This window comes from Ascidiella aspersa, chromosome 7 (assembly GCF_963924565.1).
Source record: "Ascidiella aspersa chromosome 7, kaAscAspe10.2, whole genome shotgun sequence".
Lineage (NCBI taxonomy): Eukaryota > Metazoa > Chordata > Ascidiacea > Phlebobranchia > Ascidiidae > Ascidiella > Ascidiella aspersa.
In genome coordinates, this window is record NC_139453.1 from 21,870,474 (window position 1) to 21,888,542 (window position 18,069).

Genomic DNA, 18,069 nt, shown 5'->3' on the forward strand with positions numbered 1-18,069 from the left:
GATGCCTTGTGTCGTCTGCTCAAACATTTCATGCACCGACCAAACGAAAATCGCGCATATACGTTATGTGGCCCGCAAAGAATGTGCAAGAAATATTGTGGCCCGCGATGCAGTCACCGCCCGCAATACACAGTACGAAAGTATTTAACTAATTTGTTATTTAAACTTACAATTTACAGTTTGCGGCCTTAGTGTTACGTAATCTTACTCGAGTCCCGATTCCAATGCCGCAGCCTTGCTAAAAACTATTGGAGCCTTACAATCACAAACGTTTTAACATATAGTTGTACCTGCCTAAAAACAATATTTTTTAACAATTTAGGGTTAAAATAATTATTATGACGAATGGCGATATAGTTTAAACACTTTTTTATATCAATTATTTATAGCATTTAGAAATAGAAAATAACTTTTAGACCGGCGTTTTTAATCCTGTTGACGCACGGGAAAATAACCTCGTTCCATTAGGATATAAAAAATCATTATTGTCAAGTTTATGTACAGTTGCATCTGATGCATGGCGCTGACCACATAGGTTGGTAGTGTATGAAACATTAAATTGTGCAAGCAAGAAACATTTAGGCCGTTTTTTGGGTATGAAATAAAAGAGTCAAATTCGAAAGGTGGGTTTTTATAACTTATTTAAATATCAAATAAACTCAATTTTTTAACGTTGCCATGGCAAAGGATCTATACCGAAAAGTTCAGAATGAATTTTCAAACGGGACTTTCTTTGACGCTACTGATACGAAACTATGAGTGCATGGTCATGAATGTTTCGGAACATAGCATGATTCAACTTTGAATCATTCGGCCCATAATTGGGGTTTTAGTGCGTTAACAAAACCATGAAAATTTCAGAATATTCTTCTGAATTTTCTTTCTAAAAATATTCTTTTCGAAATTAAAAAAAAAATTCTTGTTTTAACTATTAATATCGACAATATCGGGTTTCTATCGACAGTTAGGAAGCAATATATAGATTTTTCATAGTTTTTATTATAATTTAAACACACATTCTTACAGTCGACACTAACCATATAATTAGATAATAAATAATTCTTGCTACTACCGTTTATAAATACTACTGCTAACGTTTATAAATACTTCACAATGTACAGTTTTTAATACCTTCCATAGAGGACCCAATTAAAAAAATATTTAAATCAAAAACCTTACCGGGTTAGGAATATAATTACTGCAAAATAGCCTATTAAACAGTTATTTTGGACAAGTTATTGAATGCCGTAGAGGCCCAGATTTCTGAACTAAGGTGTACGGTTCAATTGCTATCTCGAAAAACACCAGAATCCCTCCTTAATATGCAATACAAGTATACAAAGAAATATTTATTCGAAAATACAAGAAATATTTATTTGAACTTTTATTGTTTAATAGTGTTGCGGGACATTTTACACACAAAAGCCCCAAAATAAGTCGGAGCTGCGGAGTCGTACTCGGGACTCGAGAAAGACGACGTTAAACTACCCGATTCCCGAGTACGACATGCGCAATACCAAACAACAATACGCGCGATGTGTAAGTGCGAGTAGGTGTCAAGTAAATCACATTACGGAAACGTCACGAAAAGCAGTTTGAAGATATACAATGTACAATTTACTTAAACACAAAATAAAGATATTTTAGCATGCAGAATAACTAAAAACACTTAAACATAATTTCAACTATTTGGGTAATGAGGTCTTTCAAAACATGTCAATAAACTTCTCCGGCTTTTAATTGTTGTAATACAGTTGTGGAAAAAGGTTATTGTATGGAGAATTCCATAAGTTTCCGTCAAGAAAATTCGTTTAAACGGGGACGAAAAAATAGGATTCTAAGAGGAGCAAGCACCAATACCTTCTACCCCTTGCGCGCGTGTCAATTGAATGTTTTGGAAAAGGTAGATGGCGGAGATTTCCTCAGCTTTAAACTGTCGTTTCGTGAGCTGTTAAGTCCCGGTAGCACGTCGCTAGCACTGCATTTGGACTGTGATAAAAAAAAAGCTGAAGAAAAAATATTGCACTTTCGGGTCGTGCAATCCGCCTTTTCCACCATTTGCTTCACACATGTCGAGGAAGCTATTTGTTTCTCCAATCAATGATTTGTGCCGCACTGCTGGTGGTTGTCTTCACATGATCACAACTCTGAAAAAAAGGCGACACCAGTTGAGAAAATTAACGAGGTAGCAAATATAGTTTCAGACAATTCAAGCAGGATTTTATTGACTTTAAACGACTTGAAGACTTTTTACCTCAAAAAGCGGCGGATTTTTGTTATGGGGGTGAAATCCAGGCTGACTGCATTTTCCGATTACGTCCATTCCGTGGTTGGGCGTGAGCATAAAATAGCCAATCTGTGAACGTCAATCCAAAAAAGCTGATTTTTAGTTCATATGATACTTGCATGTTTGTTCCATTGGACACGATAAGTAGCGCTGCTAAAAATTTTAGTCAAGTTGCAATAAGCACTTGAAAAAAACGGATCATTATTACTTTCCAACAATTGTCACCCAACTGTTTTATTCAATTTGTCGGATAACAATGAGGGTTCACAGTGATGGCCGAATATAAATTTTTGTGTCCGATTACTTTGTTTATTTATTGTAAGACGAATGAAGTATAAATTGCCCTTAAGTTTATATTGAACGTCGTTTAATTTAATTGTTGAATAACAACCCACAACTCTCCAACTGTGATATATCAGTGTATAACATGCAAAGGAAACAAACGCATTTTTTTACAGCATTACAAAACCTAAAACACAGGTCTATTCACCTCGTTGAATTTGCCCGAGCAGACGATGGCGACGGATTCGGACATGAGGCACTGGTAGGGGTAGTGCGTGTGAAGGTCGACGCTCGACAGAAACGCCGTTTGGCTCGGGTGCGTCTGCACGTGAAAACAATTAGCAACCTCCTGTGCCTAAAAATAGGTCTTAGAGAGCCCGGGATTAAAAAAAATACAGGAATTTTGGAAACCTATACTATAGGAAACACCGTTGGTCCTGTGTTGTCATGACTTACGTCAATGACTGAGTTAAGTGCACTTAACGTAAGTCACTGTTTTCAAATGACTAAAGTTGACTTAAGTCTTTTGGACAAAACGACTTGACTTATCTTAAGCCATTGGGCAAGTGAATTGATTTGACTTGACTTAAGTCTTTCGAACAAATGACTTTGGTTAAAACGAGGTGTTTCATTAGGCATTTTTTTTTTTTTTTTTTTTATAAAATTCGATTATATATCTTATTTTTTGAAATAAAACAATTTGCTTGCTATAGGTTGCGTTCCTTGTTATTATTTAGTTGAGTTATTGTTCGTGATCGAGCTAGTTTACCAATTATAGTAATTTATCATTTACTTTTTATGACGAGAGCTTCGACGAATTGACTTACTACAATTATGAATTGAGGGGGACTTAACTTGAGGTGATTTTTTGACAAATACTTATCAAGTCGTTTTAAAATGACTTGTTTACAACACTGGGCAACACTATAAGAGTCAAGCGCTAAAGAATTGCTACTCGTGTATGGGAATTTAGTTTCTTGTGCTTGTAACTAATGTACACAGAAATGTTTTTTTTATTCCAACAATTGAGTAGAAAACAGAAGATTGACTAAGAAGTAAACCATTTTAGAGCGTATAGATACAACTTCCCAATTGGCAAACTTTCAATCCTGTTGTTTGAGTCACCTTGTTAGTCAGTTAAAACTGGTATTTTTTAACAACCCAACAACAATGTTGAATAAACAAACAACGTACCCCGAAATTCTAAGCCAACTAGCTTCAAAGGACAAACCCTTTTATATTGTAAGTTGATTTAAAGTCGCAACGAACCCGGCGTACGACTTTTAGCTGAACGCGTGAAGCTAATGATAAAGGTAGCGCAGGGCTTTCTCTTAAAGTGTTTTACTGGCAAGTGGCAACATCCTCTTTCTGTTCGTAAGAGGTTTCGAGCTGTTGCTTACGTGAATCCAGCCGAGGCAGATGCCGTCGTATTGGTCCTGGAAGTCCCACATGTCTTCCTCCCTCGTCGTGTCGCAGCTATCTGGCGCCCCCGTCTGGTGGGGAAGCAGCACGTGCGTGATGACGAAAACCTCGTTCGCCTGCGAAAATCGACAAGACGTCGGATAACCAATAAAAGCTACAAAGGGCTAAAATAAGCTATTTAATGCAACGTTTTGGGAAATTGTTGCCGTACTGTAAAGTGTTTGTCGTTCGTTTTTTCATGTCTTCGTAATGTGAACGCAGTTGTGCAGCAATAAAGTTTTAAGTAAAAATATATTGAGGTTTTATAGGTTTTTTGGGACAGAACAATCTAAAAATCGATTTTTGCAAATATTGGGCATTTATTATTTAATGTAAAGCATTGCCATGAGTCGTTACGGAATTTTTAAGCAGCTTTTGATTTTTTTTGATTTTTTACGATCACAAATAAAATCGATAACACCATAAGTAAGTTTCCTATTTTAGCTGATTTTTTTGTAGTCTTAGCACCGCTACAATACAGTGGGCTTCCATTTCTGCATGAAAAAAGAGTAGCTAATTTTAATTCTAATTTAAATTATGACTCATTATTTTCAAGGCTAGATAAGTAACTTTAGATAAGTAATTGATATAATCGTGTGAAGACTAAATGCACTATTTTATTGATTTGATGTCATGTGTGCTGCATGTACTTTATTTTTAAAATTTAAGCCATTTTTCGTACAAAAACACAAATGTTGTTAAAATGTGACATTTGTACCATGACTACTCACTTTTTTACTGCAAAACAGGTTTATGGCTATTCAATTGCGAAGCAATGCAAAAAAAGAAGAAAAATTTTTTTTTTAGGGGGAGGATAATTTATTTTATTTTTTAATTTTAGCCCAAATCTGAATTTTCAAATTGACGTAGCACGGTTAATACTGAACCAAGCGTGCTCAGATTTGGTTTATGGGGTTTTTAGACGCAACCTAACAATTACAGTGACTTTCATCCTGTATAACGCATGCGAGTAGTGTATCTCTTGAGTACGAACACTCGGCTTAATGTGCGTCGCATCAACATACTCACCAGCTTGCCAAACAACACGCCGCAGGTCTCCACGTTGCGGTCGGTGTTTGCCTTTGCATATTTCATGAAGTCCCTGGGCAGGTTAGCGGGCGACAAAATCGTGCGCAGGCCGTACTTGTTCTTGGTGTGCGTCAGCGAGCTGGCAACGTAAAATCGGGAGTTTATAATATACACTGCAATCTAATGGAAAACACTTTGCTTACATATGTATTATTGAACAAAACAATAACCTTCATAATGCTTAACATTCTTAACAACTGTCATTTGAAGCAGGTATTGGCCTAAAGTTGGCCTTAAAAAGGTCAATATTGGCCTAAGGTTGTCCTCGAGTAACCCCATAGAGCATTTTGGCGCAACCCTTCACAGTAATTTGAAAAATTATTACCTGTTCGAATTACCCGACATAAGCGGTAAAATTGGATAGGAATCCAATTTGGATTCGAAACTAAGGATTCGATATTCTACTTTGGACATCCATAGTCACGATATACAAAATAGCACTTGAAGTATAAACGTGGGTATGTTCATAGAAGAATATCAGATCTTTGGGATTCGAATCCCGCTCTCAAAATATGGGAAAAATTACGTGTTTGCAACAACCTTGTTTTTTTATCACGTTTTTTCTGTAGTAAATCACTGTTTAAACAACTGCTTAAAATTACCGTGGTTTATAATTTTAACCATTCATAAGTCAATTTTTTGATTAGAATAAACATAATACGTCAGCCAATTGTTTTGGTGATTAATTTCTGTCACTAAAGGGTTTGTTGTTATAGGTTAGTCCTCTACATCAAAATATCAAGGTTAAATAATTGTTAATAAAAAAGATACTATAGGATTGTGATATCTAGATTCGAGAATAGCCTTTTATCCCGCTTTAAGCATCCCTAGCTTTTACCAACCCACTTATCGGCATATAAGCGAAACTGAATATTTCCAATTTAGTCTTCACGCTCACTTCAATGAATACAATATACGAGCAGACGGTTATCTGTAGATGCAATGAAGGGCTTATGGTCATTTATGTGTAATACAGTATTTTGATTTACCATAGATTCAAAGGCGCGGGGTAAAATGTATACGAAAATAACGAGCGACAGGCGCCACGTTTTACTTTCCAAAAATCTGAATATATATTTTGGTGTTGTCGCCGGGTGATAGTAAAATATTTGTTCTAAATATCCTGGTAAGAAAAGTTGGTACGAAAATATTGCCACACGCATTTACAAGTAATTCTTAACCAATTAATATATTGTTAGCAAATTGAAGAAAGCGAAAGAACGATACATCTTTAAAACATACTTCTTACATTACAATAGCCAAAGTGAACTTAAATTGCCATAATAGAAATCCAAATGTTATGCTATCAAAGTGCATTATTTTTGTTCATAATTTTTAATTATAATATCTAGTTTTGGACTGGAAGTTTTTTAAAAAGCAAAATAAAAAAGCGTTTTAACTTAAATGCCATCTGTTTGGGATTTTGGAGCATGTAATATGTGTAGCCCGAAGTGTGTTATGTCTGTCGACGGCTTATGACTAATTTAATTTATGTGCACAACAAAAAGACGGGCTTGGAAAGCGTATTTAACAGGTCAAAGTGTAAAGTAAAGGGACTTACGCAGCAAAGGCATGTGCCGAGGGGTCGTTGTTGTCTTGCACCTGACTTGGAATACTATTTGGGCCATTCGTCACTTGAGATCCAAGGGTGACTGGCTTTAGAGACCGGTCGAATGATGGTTGAGCTGAATTGTTAAAAACAAACAGCGTTTAAAAGTCAATTTACACATATAAGAATTTTGAATTATACAAGGTTACTATCAATAACGTTAAAACACCTCATTAACAAAATATTTCGTATACACCAATAGAATAAAAAACTTGAAAATTATTTTAGTTACTAAATATTTCAGCCCCGGTTTGGCAAAAAAACCTGTAGACCAAAGAAAATCATAATAACCGCAGATAAATATGATTTAGTATTTTAACCAATAAATTTTAAACCAGGGTTTTTTAAAGTTTTTCACCCGTCGTGTAAACCTTTTATTTAATATACACAAGCATTTAAGTGATTTTTAATAAATAAAATTCAATGAAAAGGTGGATATAACTTCTCCATCAATAAAAATACTAGATATCAAAAAAAGGTGTCCAACAAGCCCAGTTTGAGAACCACTGCCCTACATATTTAGCGGAAAATTAGATTATTCCATCAAGTTGGAAATGTTAATATTGATATTTTCAACGTAACACACATGACATGTAAAACATTTATATCAAACTTTTACCTATTTCAAGCTTTCTGTTTTTTGAAACTATTTATGCTCTGTAACTTACAAATCCATGCATTTAGAAACTAAAAATAGGTTGGGGATTTCTAATAAAACACTTCGTTATTAATTTCACATAACTATCTTCTTTACAAATTTGCAACTCTGTTCCAGGTAAAATTTGCAAATGTTAGAAATATAAAATATTTAAACATACATGGAACTGATGGAGCTGTTGGTAAAACGGTTGTCTGAGAGGTGTAGTTCGTTGGTAGCGAATAAGGGTCATGTTGAGGGGGTGCAACAGGGGGTGGTGCAAAATCAGTAGGGATCAAAGGTCCGCCGCTGTCTGATATCTTTACTTTCTCAGCAAATCTTAATCCAAAATAATGTTGAGTAAAACTTGCACATTTTATCATGGAAATGACAGAGTAATGTCCAATTACTTTTATAGGAATTTTAAGGGGATTCATATCTAAGCAATCCAATAATTCTGGTTTAAGCTTCTTGTCATAATTCATTAATGTTCATGTTTTTAAATAAAAATATTGCAATCATTTTAACCTCACACATAAAAATTGATGCAGTTAAATTAGTATGCGATTTATATATATGTGTGTTCACAATAATAACTGATGACCCACTGTGCTTCGATTGCAAGTCGTTCTTCTTCTAACTCCTTTTTCCTCTGCTCCCTCTCAAAGGCATCCATCTGTTGTTTCTCGAGGAGCTTCTGAGCATCTTTGAGTTCTTTTCTCCTCCTTTCTTCTTCAAGTTTACGTTTTTCTTCCTCTTGTCTTGCTAGCTCTGCAATCTTCTCCTGCAGAAACAGATAGGGTTACACAGGAACAACCAACAATAACATGCAGACAGGTCAAGACTTTGATAAGGACTATCGGTTGGCCCTTTAAGGCCCTACTGTAACTTTACATTCTCTGTTATATTTTAATGCTGGTACAATTGGATGCATACAAAACAGACATAAGAAAAAAACTACAGTTTTCAAATGTGGCATTATGACTTCAGATTAACCTACATAACTTGTTTACCGAAACTGATAATTATCAATTAAAAAATAAACCTACTTAATAATGCAAATCATATTTTGCGTGCTTTGCATGATGCTGAAGATAACAAACAAAATACTGTATTAAATCAGCAAGAGACAAAAATAAAAGCAAATGACATATTAGCAAGTTTAAAAACTTTCAAAGTTTTAGAAAAAGCTATTTGTTTTTAAGAAAGAACTTTAATAATTTTCTAGAAAATAACATCAAATATATATATATTGGCTCACCGCTCATCTATGGATACTAATATACATACAAATAGGTTACACTGAAATGTTGGCTGTTAGTATTGCTATTCCATCAATTAGTCTATCTATAAATCATGTATTGTACCTGTTCTTGCTGATACAACTTGTATTCTTGCTCGTATCTTTCTCTTAGTACTTTTTTTAGGTGCTCAGCCTGCTTGAAAGCAATTTTAAGAGCTTTTTTGTTTGCAGATTTCTCCCCCGCAGGCACACTGCTGAACTGGGGATGCGTCTTTAACTTTTCAAGTGACAATCTAAAAATAATCATTATAGTAAAAATAATATATATTTCAAAGTGTTTACACTTGCTCTGAGTTTTTGTCTTTTGCATAGGTGGCCAAACTACGGCTCACAAACCGCAGGCATTTTTTTATGTGGACACAACAATTTTATGTGGCTTTAAATTTAAACTGTTTTTGATTTTTTTAGGATGTCAAGTGCCTATTGTCGTGTGTTTAATGTCTTTCCTCTTTTAATTAATTGCGCGCCTCGCCATAAAACCTCTTGTAATATCTGAAATTCCCATTTTGACAAATCTTGTCAACGTAAACATGCAATGCTGCGTCTCAAAACAGTTCAATAATGTCTAAGGGGCAAGGCTTTTGTCATCCTACCCTAAAATGTTTTATGCTTGAAGACTTTTTAATGCCTTTACATTTTGCCATGCCCAATCAAACAAAATTACGGGATTCAACCTTGATCATACTCTATTTATTTTTGTAAGGCCAAGTCAACACTTTTTAGAAACTTTGACAGTTTGATGGCATTTGTTTGAGTCCTGCATTGGAATAATACAATCTAATAGAACCTACACCCAATAATGTTAGCATATACATATAATGAACCTAGCTCAACAGAGGTAAATACAATGTTTATATGTGAGGAAGAAACAGTGTGATATTTATTTTGGTCCATCTGTATTGCTTTTTATGGTTAACCAAATTACAAACACGCCTTTCTCCACCTGACATAAAAGCAAAGATTTTTTCTGGACATTGTTATGCCTTTAAAAACATCAGCACCACAGCTGTGCAAAAAGATTCAAGCTGTGATTAAGCATAAAAATTGCTTCTATTGCACACAAACCATGGCCCATGGGTATTAGAATATTCTAATAAAAAAAATTTTGCAATCAATATGCTTGCACGATGCAATAAATTGTCAGTCAGTTTTAAAAAGAGTTGCATTTTAGCTACAGCTGTGGAGGCTGGCAGGGCAAACTGTGGTCTAACTCAGTGGTCAGCAAACTGTGGCCCAAAGAGCCATTTTAAGTTGGCTGCGACTGACTTTTGAATAGCTTAGTTTTATCATGTAGTTGTGGGCCGTGTTATGGCTGTACATTTATTGCACTTTATTTTAAAAGTTTGTGTGGCTAAGGATTTTTATATTGTCTCAGCATGGTTAAGACCAGCCTTTCTTAAACTTTTTTAGTTTGGCTCACCCCTAGCATCTATCTCCAGATTTCATTCAACCTGTTGTCTTATGGTATGATAAAACTATCTGGTCTATATATAACAGCACCCGGAATATCCGCCCTGTTCGCAAGCTATCATCCATTTCTGACGGTTCACCCTTATTCACCCCTTTTGGTTGGTTCACCCTGCCAAATTTTATTCACCCTGGGGTGAACCCTTCACCTGTTTAAGAAACACTGGTTTAGACCCACATGCCAAATGTGGTCCTGAGAGCCTGTCAAACTATATTTTTGCCAACTTAAATTAAACACAAAATTTTTCGCTATATACTTTTATAGTAAGTTTTCAAGGCGCCATTTAATATTTTATCTCAAAATCAAATATCCTGAATCTGCCACTGTTTTCGTAGTGGGCCTTCAACAGCTCTGAAAAGAGTGCTTTGGGACACAACAAAAAACTTTGCCGACAACTGGTCTAACTGAAATACATTTTCTTGGATTATACACTACAGATCACCAAACTTTTTTCATAACATGCCGACTAAAGGACAAACTGACACAGGCCAGATAACTGTGAAAATTGGAGATTGCAGGGTGGACATAAAATTTTGTTTACCTTGTTTGACTTAATGAAATAAACAAAGAAAATATAAAATCTAAGCTTACTAAAATTGTTGTTTAGTTGAAAATTTCAACAGAATTTAGCTTAGTCTTGCAAACTACAAAATTTTGCTAAGCAAGTATTAGTAACTATATCTTGGGGTCATTACAGAAATCTGCTGAGGGAAGAAATTAGTTTTTATGCTAATGCTTAACGTGTGCCATTATGTGTTCCACAAGAGGAATGTACCTATTTTTGTATTTTCATCTGACAAACTTTACTACCATGCACATAAGAAAACAACGATTTTTGGGGGATTGTTTAACAGAAGTCGTTTATAAATAGTCAATGCAGTGGCGTATCTAGGGGGGGAGTCTCAGCGTGGTTCAGACCCACATGCCAAATGTGGACCTGAGCAGCCTACCCGTCAAACTATATTTTTTGCCAACTTAAACTATATGTATACGCAAATTTTTTCGTGTTTCCCGCGTATATGCTTCGTTTTATAGTTTGTGTTACATCATGCTATGGCAGTGTTATGGCCATCAAGGCGCCGTTTAATACTTCACCTTAAAAACAAATATCTTGATTCCGATACTGTTTTCTCAGTTTTACGTAGTGGGTCTTCAATCGCTCTGTAAATATTGCTTTCATGTGCTAATAAACCTTTTAATATTAGAAAAAAAATTTAACAAACTTTGGCACGGAAGAAGTTGGACACCCCTGCTCTAATCGAATAAAACCGGGGAAAATGATCTTTGTTTGGTATTGCAGTTGGCGAGAGACGTGCTTTTAATTTAGCGAACTCCCATACAAAATCAATCACACATATTTCACGGCCTTGGTTTAGTTTCTCGCCTAAAGTTAACAACTGCACGCTGTTTCGCAGCTGGCGCCTGGCAGGATTGTCGACGACGCACGTGTGCGATTTGCATCTAAAGTTTCGCTTTGGCTGGACGTTAATGACGGTTATGACATCATTACAATCACTATTTTATGTATCAGACGGAAAAAACGGGAAATTCCCTAAGTTGAAAAAAAACAAATGAATATGTTCTAATGCAAGCATATGAAAGGTTATAATAATAAACAATACGTACTTACATAATAAATTTTGCGTAAAGAACATAGGAGTTTTCATAACTCTTTTCATCAAGATAGATACCAGCCTGGAAAAGTATAAATGAAGGTTAGCCTACTGTCACTAACACGCATATTTTTTTGGTTGAAAGCACAATTTTAAGCCGTAAGCTACATTGGAATATTCAATGCAGCTGATGCCAATACCCATCTTTTTAAGTTTTTTCAAATCCATAACCTATATCAGGGGTCGGCAACCCCTGGTAGGAGTACAATATTTACCAATTTGGAGGGGCATGGCCCGTGTGGCCCCCTGGCTATGCCTATGGTCAGAACTTCCGTAAATTAGCAGATCATAGTCGGGCTGCGGAGTGGGACTCAGAATTTGAGTAATACTAGGTAAAACCACCCGAAGAGCGCATGCAAATTTTGAAACTGATAAGGCAGCAAACTGTAAATTGTTTACGTGGAATAGTATATAGTGGCATATTTTCCATCATGCCTATGAGTGGATTACTTAATATTCATCATATTTTGGTTACGTAAATGGATAACATACAGGCTGTAGAGTCGGGATTGAACATTTGGCCGGACTCGGGACTCGGGTTGTTTTTTTGTTTTTTACCAACTCCACAGTCCTGGTTGCCAGTGCCAAACAAATCACAGAAAAATGTTTGGCATGCAAGTCGTTAATATTTTAACATTATTCATAAACTGGAACACTACGAACAAAAGGTTGCTTACCCCTGACCTATATCAATGTTTTTCTATAAATACCTAGGATATGGTAATAATTTATTTAAAATAAAATCCAACGCAAATCCAGTTTTGCATATTAACTTTGCATGATGCTATAACTGCTGCAAACTAAATTACATAAAGTACAAAGCTACGAGAAATTTGCAGGTTAAAAAATAGAAAACTTTAGTTTTTAGCAAAAAACTTAACAGTAAAAATATCAGTTAAAAACTCGATATATCCCTCTATATCTATAAAAATTACTAATTCAACAATTTGCTGTTGTACATTATTATGGATTTGAAATTTTCTTCATTTTAAAAGTTACAACATTTTTCCTTGGACTAATAGTTTATCATAGTTTTACAAAACATGTGATTATACTGGGGAAAATTGTTAATAATAAGTAAACATAAATACAAAAGTTTAGATAAATGAAAAAAAGTGGATTCATACCAACCATTCTCATTATTTCTTGACATGATCGATAGTACCTTCTGATTGGAACACTTCTGTTTACATCAATCTGGCCCATTTCGAAAAGGTTTCGAAGCCTTGTAGCAGGCTCAACAGAATTGTTAGCTATGGACATGATACTTGGCCCTTAATACATCCTAGTCCTAAACATATTCTGTTTAAGCAAGCAAAGCATGATTACTGTTACACAGTACATAAAAAAATCCAGAATGGCACCAGTCAAAAATACGTATAAACATTGATAAACAAGACACATTAAATCCGCATACAGACGCCATGATACAAATTGATAAAACAGAACAACTGTTTGTTTGGATTTGTAGCCAGATAAAACATTAATAAAGAACAGACTATGAATAACCGAAAAAATTATGATTAACAAAGAAAACTATAGAAAAGAGAGATAACATAACACCTTAAGCAGTGGCATACTGATAATATTGCAGATTTAGAATTACATGTATTAATTAAATATGTTAGTAAGGTATCAAAGCGTTTATTTTTTAAATGCCCACAACATGAAGATGTTAAATAAAGCAACTAAAAAATTTGGTTGTTGTTAATCAGAATTTATAGACACATTTATTAATCTAACCGTTGAATTTATTATGAATTTACCACACTGTTAAAATGTCTACAAACTTCAAAAGTGATATATATTTTATGATATACACCTAGACTGATATAGGTATTATTACAAACATATCTGTAAGATACAATACCTTAATATGACATTGCTGGTATTTACTAACTAAAGTAAACCCAACCTACATAATGTGATATATAATCTGAACAAATTACAAATTAAGTCTGAAGAATTTGAAAGGCAAACCATAAAAGTAGGTAAAAACAGAAACAGATGGTAGAGCATTGCTACAGATTTGGAACTTGTAAGGTTCTTAGATAGATAAAAAATGCACAGCTTTGAGTACCAACATGGTCTTGATTCAAGTGAAAACTTTTTAGGAAACAGGAAGATAACTATACAGCTTAAAATTCGGCAAGCACCTTTTTTGATTTGTGTTACATTGAACAGCAACAATGCAAGCATGGAATTAGTGAGCACCAGTGGTCACAGCGATCCAAAGCAAATGTGGTTGTGCTGTCTTTCTAATGCAGTCTGGGTCGCTTATCCATGGGGCTTCTACTGCCACCACCCGACGAAGAATGTTTAAGTTGTTTCTGTCCAGAAACACCTTGCATCGATGGCTGTATGTTGCCACTTTGCTGTGCTTCGATTTGAGCACGGGCCTCATCATATTCAATGAAACCCATTCCGTCGAGACGATGCAGATTCATCCAGCCTTTCCAGCATACACAAACTCCATTTAAGATAAAGGGGGCCTTTAAGAACACCTTTCCCGGCTCACGGTCGAAGTTGACATAGTCCTTGGGTGGACTGATGCCCTGAATGTTGTCTACGTTCCACGGATAAAACTGCAAGGTTAAATTAGTTCCAGAACTCACAAAAGCGATTTCGGCTCTTCCACTGCGGCAGCTGTTCTGGAAATGAAGTTGTCGCTCCTCTGCATTACGATCTCTGTATCCTGTATATTTGATTTCTGTTTCACGGCTAAGTCGACGGAACAATTCGTTTGATTCGTATGTGGAGCGTTGGTCAGCAACTACCCTCGGCATGTTAGTCGTTTTAAATCCCGCCAATCTACTCGGGCTAAAAACACTGTGATTAGGATGTCTGCAAAACATAAATGTTTTTAAAATGATATTTTTGTAAAAAAAGATTAAGTAAAAAGTATTTATAACCTGTTGGGGTTTTCAAAGAATATATAAACAAAAAACAAAAATGCCATAAAATCACCAAAATATCCGAAAATAAATTAATTAGTCATTATCAAGAAAATTATTTAGGATTACCCTAATGACGAAAGACAAATATTAAAACAAAATATGACTACATGAAAACAAGTTTTGTTTTAAAAAACATACAATCTATAGAATGTTATAGAAAACTATCCAAAAACTTAATTGTTGAGGAGAGCAGTTAGCCATACGGAAGACATTCATCAAAACCACATTAATAAAGTAAAAAAATACAAAAAGCTGTATTATATAAATAAGCAATCAGGCGCCGTCTAGAATCCCACCACAGTTATTGAATCAACACACAATATCTGGGTTAGGGTGAGAGTTAGCGTTTTGGGATGGGTGGGTCTTGTATTATTGATTTTTTTATTACATTATTTAATAGTACTGCATAACCCAGGGAATAGGGATGGCGAACCCTTTCATTGCGCGGGTCACAAACACAACCTTAATCCGTACAAAATGCACATGGGTCATATATTAATTATATGCTAAATTTTGGGCGCTCTTTCACTATTGTACGTAAAAATTAATAAAAAAAAAACTTTCTTCAAATACCGCATACCACAACGCATATTGTTTGGGTTAGGGTTAGCATTTGGTTGAGGGTGGGTCAAGTTATTATTAATAATAAACATAATATTACTTGACCCACCCTCACCCAAACGCTAACCCGCACCCTAACCCAAACAATGCGTTGTGGTATGCTGTATTATTTTGTTTTGTTTTTTGCATGACTTTTCACGTACATAAGTGAAAGAGCGCCAAATTTTGCTGCTGCATGGTTTCAAGTGTCATTGTCTGGCTTAAATTAGGAAGCTAAATAGTTAACAAATGTTGCAGCATTTTTTTATGGGATTATGGGAGCTCAGTAAAAAGCTTTTCAGTATGGTTTAACCAGGGTTTTCAGAATTTTTAGTCTGTGCGTTGTGAACTCTTAATTTTCTTAAAAAAAATCGCCACCCTTTACGTTTTACAGCCATGAACAAAATGCTTTTAGTTGTCTGCCTTTCTGTTCGCATTTGAAGTAGGTTACATCTAAGTAGGCCTACTTGTCACCCCCAAAACACTTTTGCATGACCCACAGATTGGGCATCCCTGATTTATACAGTATAGTGCAAACTGCTATCTAACGAAGAAATGTTTTTTTTGACATTTCTTCTTTTATGGCAATGATTAATACCATTTCGGTATTTCTAGAGATACAAGTGGGTTATTAAAAAACAGTGGGTCGCCATCTCTGGCATAAACCATCCCACCCTAACCCAAACAATGTGCGTTGTGATAGGAGACCAACGCCGCTGCGCCGATATTGCTAATCTAGTTTTAAAAACGATTTCTACGAGTGTATCCAAGTCGGCAACGAATTAACAGTCACGAGACATTGCGTTTGCTGCACACTCGGTAAAAGATGATCCCGTGCGCATTTATCACCGTTCATAAATTGAAATTACGAAACTAGTCTAAATGTTTGTGTGTTATTTTCTGCCACCCAGTGTCAAAATAGTTTTTAACAAGAGCGATTTCATCCCTTTTTTACTTGTTTTTAGTTTAATCCTGGCAGGTGACTTTTTTTCTTGACTTTGGTTGAAATATATTGATAGCTTTTTTTCTTTCATTTTTTTTGGTGAAGGTGTATTGGCTTCTTCTTCCCATTGGCCAAAAGGTAGGCCGGGAAACATAGGCGTAGCCAGGGGGGCCTGAGGGGCCTGAGGGGCCATGGACCCCCAAAATTATAAATATTTTACTCTTAATAATTTGTTTTGTAGCATTTATGAGCAGTACCACAACATTTGATCACAGGCATGCCACACCTTAAATTGTCATGCCTTGTTACGTCACAAACGATTTAGTTAATATAACATTTAATATACATTAGTGCAGCGTTTCTCAACGGGTGCGCCGCGGCGCACTGGTGCGCCGTGAAAGGTGGCCAGGTGCACCGCGAGAAAATGGGGACAAAATGTTACAAAAATTCTGTATTAGGCCTATTTGTAGAATTTGCGAATAATTTTAGAATAAACTCTAGTCACTATTTTCTGTGAATAAACACTGAGCAATATGACTGGATTCGTAGCCCTGATTGAAGTCCCAATGGTTGATGTTGGCTCTTCGCTAACAAAGAAAGAGGAACTATTGCAATCTAGTGGGGCTTCCGCCATAAGACCACAATTAAAACAACAGCAACTCCGGCATAAAAAACAGTTCGGATTAAGACCAAAATAGGACTAATACCTAATATTCGTAATAGCGTTTAAATCAAAATAAGACCAAAATTCGTCCGAAGAAGGTCTAAATGGCAAGAATAAGGCCTTTGCTACCTTTTACTTAACCCCAAACCCCACCCATAACTTCAACACAAACTCCCCTAATAATTTTTACCATAACCCAAATTCTAATTCTACCCATTACTCGCGCCTAACCCCAGAGGCAAACAATCCTGTGCCAAAACACTATGGCACCCAAACGACGACACCAAAAGGCCGATGCCAAGAATATGTCCTTTAATCGTCCCATACCATGTTTTTTTACAATTTTGGGCGTAATTTTGTCCATTTAGGTTTTTTTCCGTTACATTTTTGATTTATTCCGAGTTAGATGTTGTTGCTCTTGGGGCTTATTCTGTGTTTCCGTCAAACTTTAACTAACATACCGTGTGTTTTCATAATTTACAACATGAAAGGCCTATTTCATTTATTTTCTTTAGGCATGTCCTATTGAGCACATCGTATTTTATAGCAGGTCTGTGGAGCCGGGAGTCATATTTGAGACTCGGCGTACCGTAATCGATTTATTTTGCTGAAATCGGACTAATGGAGTCCCGAGTCTGACGTGCGCAGTACCAATTTTAAAACTAATAATCCCGCCAAATGCAAATTAAAAAGGCGAAATAACATATGGTGGATATTTTCCAGCAATGTATTGTGGTTGGATGAGATATATGACACCCCTATGAGGGGATTGTTGAAAATCCACCTTAATTGAGATACGTAAATGGTTTGCTAGCATTGTTATTTGTGTTCGTTACGGCAGTTATTAATACAATGACAAAAGCTAAACTAAAAAAATTCCAACTTTTTGGCCCACCCCCCAAAAAAAATTTTCGGCTGGCTACGCCACTGCCGGGAAACGGAAAACATATTGATTTTTATTTCTTTGCTCTGTAGACGAATTTGTTATACTGTGAAAATGCCAAATAGTGCAAATATAACACCTAATTCGAAATATATATATAGATGCGCAAGCTTAGGCTGAATCCCCACCGGACTTCAGACACGACGCGACGAA

General features: G+C 35.7%; 2 protein-coding genes across 2 annotated transcripts; both read right to left on the reverse strand.

Moving 5' to 3' along the window:
- Nucleotides 1-1,381: 1,381 nt before the first annotated feature.
- On the reverse strand, nt 1,382-13,089 carry LOC146138319 (STAM-binding protein-like A). The gene is made up of 11 exons (XM_083393230.1): nt 12,941-13,089; nt 11,767-11,831; nt 8,733-8,901; nt 7,974-8,149; nt 7,547-7,704; nt 6,681-6,804; nt 5,060-5,198; nt 3,970-4,107; nt 2,778-2,891; nt 2,255-2,356; nt 1,382-2,147 (listed from the first exon to the last, which is right to left on the reverse strand). Exons 1-11 carry the CDS (start codon nt 13,070-13,072, stop codon nt 2,082-2,084), a joined length of 1,383 nt encoding a protein of 460 aa, XP_083249356.1. The 5' UTR covers nt 13,073-13,089; the 3' UTR covers nt 1,382-2,081.
- Nucleotides 13,090-13,100: 11 nt separating this feature from the next.
- On the reverse strand, nt 13,101-14,648 carry LOC146138320 (core-binding factor subunit beta-like). Its single transcript, XM_083393231.1, has one exon. It carries the CDS (start codon nt 14,593-14,595, stop codon nt 14,068-14,070), a length of 528 nt encoding a protein of 175 aa, XP_083249357.1. The 5' UTR covers nt 14,596-14,648; the 3' UTR covers nt 13,101-14,067.
- Between the last annotated feature and the right edge of the window lie 3,421 nt (nt 14,649-18,069).

Excerpts from the sequence above, each read along its gene's own strand:
- LOC146138319 (XM_083393230.1), bottom strand. The coding sequence starts at position 13,072 with ATGTCCATAGCTAACAATTCTGTTGAGCCTGCTACAAGGCTTCGAAAC. Across the intron at positions 5,199-6,680 it reads TCGGCACATGCCTTTGCTGC|CTCGCTGACGCACACCAAGA; the intron begins GTAAGTCCCTTT and ends TTACGTTGCCAG. Across the intron at positions 2,357-2,777 it reads GCTCGGGCAAATTCAACGAG|ATTGGCTATTTTATGCTCAC; the intron begins GTGAATAGACCT and ends TGACGTTCACAG.
- LOC146138320 (XM_083393231.1), bottom strand. The coding sequence starts at position 14,595 with ATGCCGAGGGTAGTTGCTGACCAACGCTCCACATACGAATCAAACGAA.